This window comes from Lacerta agilis, chromosome 5 (assembly GCF_009819535.1).
Source record: "Lacerta agilis isolate rLacAgi1 chromosome 5, rLacAgi1.pri, whole genome shotgun sequence".
Lineage (NCBI taxonomy): Eukaryota > Metazoa > Chordata > Lepidosauria > Squamata > Lacertidae > Lacerta > Lacerta agilis.
In genome coordinates this window covers 90,311,187-90,320,303 of record NC_046316.1, presented here as the reverse complement: position 1 = coordinate 90,320,303, position 9,117 = coordinate 90,311,187, and the positions used below count along the sequence as shown (strand labels likewise).

The 9,117-nt window shown below is 43.2% G+C and overlaps 1 protein-coding gene across 1 annotated transcript; it reads right to left on the bottom strand.

Moving 5' to 3' along the window:
• Window positions 1-5,152: 5,152 nt before the first annotated feature.
• LOC117047543 (zinc finger protein 470-like) lies at window positions 5,153-6,716 on the bottom strand (the record flags this gene model as incomplete). The annotated part of the gene is made up of 1 exon (XM_033150819.1): window positions 5,153-6,716. A coding segment is annotated over one exon (1,383 nt), but the record flags the coding sequence as incomplete, so codon positions are not given.
• Between the last annotated feature and the right edge of the window lie 2,401 nt (window positions 6,717-9,117).

Here is a 9,117-nt window from a genome sequence, read left to right as displayed (position 1 = left end):
ATGGCTGGCATGCTTATTTAAGGTATGACAAGGTTAAGGTACACAAGGGATTCCATAACCGCATCATAAGAAAATCAATTTAAGTCAAAGACCTGGGTGCAGTCAGCATACTAAAGCCACCACTTCCTAGATACTCTAGATGACTATGTCCAATGGCTTCAGGTAGATATGAATTAGCATGGCAGGTAGCCCTGTTCCTTCTTGAACAGTCCTATATCATCATCATCATCATCATCATCATCAAAGCCTCTTTTCAAACACAGAATAAAAGCTCTTCTGATCCTGCACTTCCTGAAACAGCTATGGTCAAATAGGCAGTACCCTCCAGGACCACTTCAGCTTCCTCTCATTGGAGGCATGCGGCAGACTGGGTTGAAGGTTCATGAAAATACTTTAATTAAGGGACTTATTTCTCAGCCTAATGTCAACAATTGTTTTATCTATTTTCCACAACAATTATTATGTTTAAGCTTAAACAGTAGCATGGGTTAAAATGGTAAATCAACAAAATCAACTCTGATATAACTCATAGATTTAAAAATGTGGTTGAAGAAGTACATTTTTGTCTGGTGCCAAGATGTATATAATAAAGGCACTAACCAAGCCACCCTATGGAGAGCATTTCACATTCTCGTTTTGCCACCTCCACAAGGAATCTGGAAGATGGCACCTTCCAGATTACTTGTGGAGGAGGCACGTTAAGAAGGGCCTCAGAGGATGATCTGACTTTAGATACTTGCATATGGAGACAGGTGGTCCTTGAGACATTGCCTTCTGTTCTAGGGTTTGCAACATGGCCTTGAATGCTGTATACCTCTTCCCTCCCAACAGATTTAGGGGCACCAAGTTCTCTTGGCAGTGAAGATGGAGATCATAATATCTTCCCAGGACAAGGGAGGAGAGCTTCCACCTTACTTACAGCCAGAGAAAACAAAAGGCAAACAGTCCTTGGCAAAAAATAAAAATAAAATCACTCTTTGTTGGTTTATATTTTCTTATACTTGTTTGTTTCTTTAATGCATTTATAAGCCTTTTTCTCCCAGAGAAAATTCTTCAAAGAATGACCTCCAGACTACAGTGCCCATCTGCCCCAACCAGCATGGCCAATGGTCAGGGATGATGGGAGTTGCAGTCCAACAGCATCAGGTGGGCTAGTTTCCACATCCCTGCACAAAATGTTTTTTATGGTGATGATGAAGAAGCCTCTGGCAATGACTGGCTCATCTACTTGCCTGTCACCAGATGGCTGCTCTGATCCCACGAAGGGAAAACACAGGCAGGAGGGAGTAAAACAAATGGGTTGGAATGAAGGAACGAATGAAAGAAAAGGAGATGCTGGCCAAAGAAGTGAACATAGTGAGAAGCTGCAGAGGTGAAGGCTGCAACTCACATTTTAAGTTGAAATAACCACCTGCTTTCTTTGAACATAAAATCCGTCTCCTCTCTTTTGACCCAAATGGAAGATGGCAAAGCAATATGGAAATATTTACACCCTTTGGATAGGACATCTACCCTTTGTAGTACTGTCTGGATTCCAAGCAGTGAAAGAAGCACCCATTGACCAGCCTGAAGAATTTGACGAGAGATTCCTTTCCTTATGACTGCAGCAAACAGAAAGGGTAAGTAGTGAAGAAGAATTTATACTGGTAGGCTATTTTCCCAAGAGAAAACATTTAAAAGTCTGTCTGGTAAAACAGAACAAAGGTTCTGTATTAATGTTGCACTCAACCAGAAATGGGATCTATCCAATGACAGGCCTTCTCAGAGTAGACCCATTGAAATAAAAATGCATTTTACTTGTGCTTTGCTGCTTTGGATATAGCAATTGTAGTGGTTAGATTCAACTGCAGGCAGAAGTTTGTTGCCTGTTGCCATTGTAATGCATTTTCTGGCCTGGCCCTCAGTGCTGGATGTGCTGGATGAAGAACTTGATTCCTAGCTCTTTCTACACAAGACTGATGCCTACATCAGACCGATGTATTGCCAAGGTGTAGCAGATATATAAGAGGTAAAGACACATGGCCAAACACTAGCTAAAATGTTGATCCAACTAGCAGTAAGTGCCCCACACAGCTCGTAGTGCAAGAAGTGAGCATAGTCCCAAGAATGTGAAGCAAGCTAGCACTCCTTTGAGCATGTTGAACTTGCAAAGTTAGCTCATACCTGGCATCTCTGTGCCCTTGGAGATGTAGGCAGTGTTGGTGCCAGATTGGCATCCAATTCACTCTCAGTTCCTTTCCCAGGATGAGGGAACTGCCCAACTGGCTTTGTTGTGTCTAGAATATGTTGCAGAATACACCTTCAATAAAACACCAGTCTGGTGGGGCCAATAGAAAAATAACTTGTTGCCATCACACACCAGTGAAATTATATCCTTAAAAACAGTGTGGAGAACCTAGCTGAAGTGGGTTTTTGACTGAAGTTTACTGCTGGTGTTTAACATTCTATGAAAGCTCAAGCGATACCTTCAAGTTCAGTGTTCATTGCAGAAATTTGTTGCTTAGCTCTTCCTGTGGGTGGGCTGCTGTTGCTTCCTCTCTCACTCGGTTGCCATCCCTGGGCAGTGAGAATAGAGTGCACATGGCTGGGCGGCTGTTGGGGGAATTCTCACTGGCCTCCTGAGCAGCTGGCTCAAGTTCCCACCAGCTGCTGCACTTCAGATTGGCCAGTGAGTGGCCTCTTTTGGGGGGTGCGCCTCGCTGGCAGAAATGGCATTGGCTGTGACCTCACAGCCAGCGAGGCAGAAAAGCTGGCAGTGCCATCCTTCCTCAGCGCAGTCAGAGAAGGAGCAAAACTCTTTCCCCCCACCCTTGCCGTTAACCTTTCTTATTTTCCAGGTCAATTTTGGGGTTTAAAATGTTTTCTGCTTTTCAGGTTGCTGCTTTAACAATATTCTATTCCCTTCATTCACAGTTTAACCTTATTTTGCTTCCCATATATCTCCTGACCTTACTACAGTTGCAAATGCCATATTAAGGGCTGGGAAGGAATTTCCCTGTAAACAAATTGGCTGGTGTAGAGGTTTTGCCTTCCCCATAGCAACAGTTAAGGTATTGGGTCGAATCGTGGTCTTTAAGTGTGGGGTGCATCACCCAGCAGTGATCCTGCACCGTTTTCAGGGTACCCTGTTAAAGTGGTCTTGGTGGATGTCTCTGTCCTGAAGCCAAGCTTGGGGCAGATGAGCCATAGGGCTTCCAGTGGTGGCCTTATGATGATCAACGTCTTGGAGAGGCCATAATCCTGGCATGACCCAGCAGCAGTCATTCCACTTACATCTATAATCAAAAAAGTTGTGGGCATTTTTAATCCAGATCGTTGTTTGTCTGAGTTATTAAATCATATATTACATGTCAATATTGGCTCAGAAGTGGGTGGCACTCTGGCTGGGCCCACAATTGGGCCCACAATTACCAGTGTATCAGATACCAGTTTTCCTACAAAAGCCAAATTTTGAAGTGCTTTCCAGAGATCTCACTTTTTGCTGACACATGAGTGCAGGAACCTCTGAGACAATCAGATTTCTGTTTGATTATAACATCCAGCTCCTTTTTTAGCCATGCTAGGAATAATAGGTGAATCAAATCAAATTTATCTCATTGGGAGATGCTGCTCACTGGCAATTCCATTTTGCACATTGGTACTGATCTTCTCTCCAGGGTCAGTTTTATAGAATAGCACTGTGTGATTGTTTTTCAACCCCTTGGCCATTATGCTCTGGTGTCTCGCAGGGTAACGTCTGTCTCTAATGCTATTTAACTTCTATATGAAGCAGCAGTGAATACCAGATTTGGGGCGAGGTGTTGCCAGCACCCTGATGATGTTCAGCTCTTTGACACCTGGATTGGAGAGCCCATGGAAGCCCTAAACTGGTGCATGGATGGGCTGGATGTGGGCCAAGAAAGTGACTTTGAATCCTGGCAAGACGGAGCCACAGTTGGTGGATGGTTCTTGAGTCTACATAATTGGTCAACTGCTACAGATGGGATTGTACTCCCCCTAAAATAACAGGTTCATAGCCGGGGGCTGTATAAAGGCCTATACAGTTTGGGATCTGGATACATGAAATATAATCTCATGCAGGCTGGATCTAGACACATCAAACAAGCATTTCAGTTTAAAGAATTGTAAATTTAATTCTCCAATTGATATAATACCAAATATTATAATACAAATAATAAAATCATGTTCTGGCTGGCCAGGAGAATTTTTTGTTTGTTTGTTTGTTTCTTGTTGCTGCCTTTCTCTCTCTGATTTATTCCCTATATCATACCATATCATAATCTTTTTTATATATATAAAGTTTTTTTATTAAAGAAAAAAATACAAAATTTATACAAATTATCAGCAGTACAGTCAATTACATTTCCCTCCCTCTGAAGAAGTGTGCATGCACACAAAAGCTCATACCGATAAGAAACTTAGTTGGTCTCTAATATATTGTGTGAGAATGGGAACTATTCATATATCTCCTCCCTCTCCCCTCTGGTGCTTGCATCTGGCTTTTGCTGAAGGATACGGGTGCATGAGTCAGCTCCTCACTCTGTTGACTTATTAGTTTCTTTTGTAAATAAATCTTGATGCTGCGTTCCAACTACAGTCTGCTTCTGCTGTACTCTGCTATTACGGGCTAAGGTCATCACCATTCAGACAAGTGAGGGAGGGCATTGTCCCAACAGTAGCAAGTATAAAAAAGGATGTGACGCTCACCTCACATATTCTGTAGCAAAGTCCGAATTCAAATCTTTGTTGAAAAACAGGTATGCTCCCACTCATGGCATCGGCACTGGAGTTTCCAAATCGTGCAATGTTAAACACCCAGAGCCCCTACCCCTGCATTCCATTGTAGCAAACAGCAGATATCGGATGACCCGCGGGTGAAGGCACGTCCGCCCCATCCCCGCGGGGTTCAACAGCAATAATTACCCCCCCCCCCCCGATTCACCTTGTTCAATTGCACAACTGGGGTCCAGTGTCCTGGGAAAGCAGCCAAATGCCATAGGCCATCACACTGGAAGTCTTCTCCAAAGTCTTATATTTTCTCTCCGATAGTAAGAGCTGACAGTGAAAAGGAACTCTCAGAAGGGGGTGGACCTTCATTGGGGGTTTTAAAGAACAAGATGGATGGCAATCTGTCATGGATGCTTGAAATGAGATATCTGGAGGGGATTGGACTAGATTCTGAATCTATTATTCTATCATTCACCCTGCTGTGAGATCTTAAATTGACTTTTTAACAAGTGTAATTTTATACACATTCCATGTGCTGATATACTTTCAACCCTGTATGAATTATTTGGTGGGCCATGACTGAATCTTTTCCCACATTCCAAACACTAAGACGTTTTTTCTCTTGTATGAATTCTTTGATGAAAAGTGAGATGGGTGCTTTGACGGAAGCTTTCCCCACATTCGAAGCACTGATAGGGTTTCTCCCCTGTATGAATTCTTTGATGGGAAATGAGACTATCCTTCCGACTGAAGCCCTTTCCACAGTCCAAGCACTGATAGGGTTTCTCCCCTGTATGAATTCTTTGATGGGAAGTGAGACTATCCTTCCGACTGAAGCCCTTTCCACAGTCCAAGCACTGATAGGGTTTCTCCCCTGTATGAATTCTTTGATGAAAAGTGAGATGGGTGCTTTGACGGAAGCTTTCCCCACATTCGAAGCACTGATAGGGTTTCTCCCCTGTATGAATTTTTTGATGGGAAGAGAGATGGTTGCCGTGACTGAAGCTTTTTCCACATTCCAAGCACTGATAGGGTTTCTCCCCTGTATGAATTCTTTGATGGGAAATGAGACTGCACCTTAGACTGAAGCTCTTCCCACATTCGAAGCAGTGATAGGGTTTCTCCCCTGTATGAATTCTTTGATGGGAAAAGAGATGGTTGCTACGACTGAAGCTCTTTCCACATTCTCTGCACTGATAGGGTTTCTCCCCTGTATGAATTCTTTGATGGGAAGTGAGCTTGGAGTTCTCCCGGAAGCTTTTCCCACATTCGAAGCACTGATAGGGTTTCTTCCCTGTATGAATTCTTTGATGCAAAGTGAGACTCTGCCTCTGACTGAAACTCTTTCCACATTCCAAGCACTGATAGGGTTTCTCCCCTGTATGAATTCTTTGGTGGGAAGTAAGACTTTCCTTCATACTGAAGCTCTTTCCACATTCCAAGCAGTGATAGGGTTTCTCCCCTCTATGAATTCTTTGATGAGAAGTGAGATTCCCACTGTGACTGAAGCTCTTTCCACATTCCAAGCAGTGATAGGGTTTCTCCCCTGTATGAATTCTTTGATGGGAAGTGAGATCACCACTCAGACGAAAGCTCTTTCTACATTCCAAGCAGTGAAAGGGTTTCTCTCCTGTATGAATTCTTTGATGAGAAGTGAGATTCACCCACTGACTGAAGCTCTTCCCACATTCTGAGCACTGATAGGCTTTCTCCCCTGTATGAATTCTGTGATGGGAAGTGAGGTGATCCTTCCGATTGAAGCTCTTTCCACATTCCAAGCACTGATAGGGTTTCTCCCCTGTATGAATTCTTTGATGGGAAGTGAGATTCGCCCTCTGACTGAAGCTCTTTCCACATTCCAAGCACTGATAGTGTTTCTCCCCTGTATGAACTCTTTGGTGGGAAGTGAGATTCCCACTGTCACTGAAGCTCTTTCCACATTCCAAGCACTGATAGGGTTTCTCCCCTGTATGAATTCTTTGGTGGGAAGTGAGATTCCCACTGTGACTGAAGCTCTTTCCACATTCCAAGCACTGATAGGGTTTCTCCCCTGTATGAATTCTTTGATGGGAAGTGAGATCACCACTCAGACGAAAGCTCTTTCCACATTCCAAGCAGTGAAAGGGTTTCTCCCCTGTATGAATTCTTTGATGGGAAGTGAGAACATCCTTCCGACTGAAGCACTTACTACATTCTCTGCACTGATACAATTTCTCCATCCTCTGTGTTCTTTCACGTGAAGTGAGATTATTCCTCCTAATGAATCTCTTTCTTTGATGGGATGTGGACTGGGAGCTCTGACGGATGTTTTCTCTACACTCTGAATATTTATTTGACTTCTCTGATATGTGGATTCTGTTATGGTGCCCCTTGTTCTTCCCTTCCAATTCATCATCATCTGCAATGAAGAGAGAAGCTAATTAGAGTCTCAGGAAGAAGTGCAGCTCCAGATTATTGAACAATGTTAATGAATGCTTGTGATAGAGGAAGAACTGAAGAGAATTAGATGTGAGGCAGTCCTATAGTTTTCACAGTTTTTGTTTGCTGTATTAACTGACATATTGTTTGGCTTTTATCTGGTTTGGATATTTTTCTCGTTGAGTCCTGGAATCCACTCCATCTCCAATCAAACTTATATTGTATCTCATCAAATGCCAACAGTGCACTTCAGCTCTCTATATTGGACAAACAGGCCAAACCCTACGCCAAAGGATAAATGGACATAAATCCGACATCAGCAATCACAAGACAAAGAAACCAGTAGGAGAACACTTCAGCCTCTCAGGACATTCTATACAAGATCTCAAAGTGGCTGTCTTATTACAAAGGAATTTCAGAAACAGACTGGAAAGAGAAGTTGCTGAATTGCAACTCATTACCAAACTTAAAACCATGGAGAAACCTGGTCTGAATAGAGACATTGGATTCTTATCTCATTATACATGACAAAGCTATCTTTAGCCATCTCACCCCTTGCCTTTTCCTGTAAGACCAATTGCAGTCGTTAACAGTCGTCAACATGTTTTCCACACCTATCAGCCAATCCCCCATTCCCACCACCCTTCTGAGTAATACCCCTCCCCACCCTCTCACGATATAAGGGTCTGGTGACTTCTGTTTCAGTGTATCTAATGGTCAAGGGTACCTTTACCTTTTTACTGTTTGGGCACCACAAACAACATTTCAGTGTATCTGAAGAAGTGTGCATGCACACGAAAGTTCATACCAAGAACAAACTTAGTTGGTCTCTAAGGTGCTACTGGAAGGAATTTTTTAAATTTTTGTTTTGTTATGATCCTACAGAGAGCCTTACCGAGAGAGTCCACAATCCCACGATTCTCCTCCTTGACTTCTTTATGCTGACCTCTCTGGTCAGGATCCAGCAACGCCCATGTCTCGTCTGTGAAACAAACAGCAACATCTTCACCTGAACACTCCCCATCAGAAGTTATCTCAATCTGGTAGGTCTAAATTTAAATTTATACGTAAATCCTTTTCTTCACTTTGACCCCCCTCCTATTTTCATGAGACCAACTCTGTATTGTTTCATTGGTAACAGAAGAGGAAAAATGACTATTGTTGTTGTTCAGTCGTGTCCGACTCTTCGTGACCCCATGGACCAGAGCACGCCAGGCACGCCTATCCTTCACTGCCTCTCGCAGTTTGGCCAAACTCATGTTAGTAGCTTCGAGAACACTGTCCAACCATCTCATCCTCTGTCGTCCCCTTCTCCTTGTGCCCTCCATCTTTCCCAACATCATGGTCTTTTCTAGGGAGTCTTCTCTTCTCATGAGGTGGCCAAAGTACTGGAGCCTCAACTTCAGGATCTGTCCTTCTAGTGAGCATTCAGGGCTGATTTCTTTGAGAATGGATAGGTTTGATCTTCTTGCAGTCCATGGGACTCTCAAGAGTCTCCTCCAGCACCATAATTCAAAAGCATCAATTCTTCGGCGATCAGCCTTCTTGATGGTCCAGCTCTCACTTCCGTACATTACTACTGGGAAGACCATAGCTTTAACTATACGGACCTTTGTCGGCAAGGTGATGTCTTTGCTTTTTAAGATGCTGTCTAGGTTTGTCATTGCTTTTCTCCCAAGAAGCAGGCGTCTTCTAATTTCGTGACTGCTGTCACCATCTGCAGTGATCATGGACCCCAAGAAAGTGAAATCTCTCACTGCCTCCATTTCTTCCCCTTCTATTTGCCAGGAGGTAATGGGACCAGTGGCCATGATCTTAGTTTTTTTAATGTTGAGCTTCAGACCATATCTTGCACTTTCCTCTTTCACCCTCATTAAAAGGTTCTTTAATTCCTCCTCACTTTCTGCCATCAAGGTAGTATCATCAGCATATCTGAGGTTGTTGATATTTTTTCCAGCAATCTTAATTCCG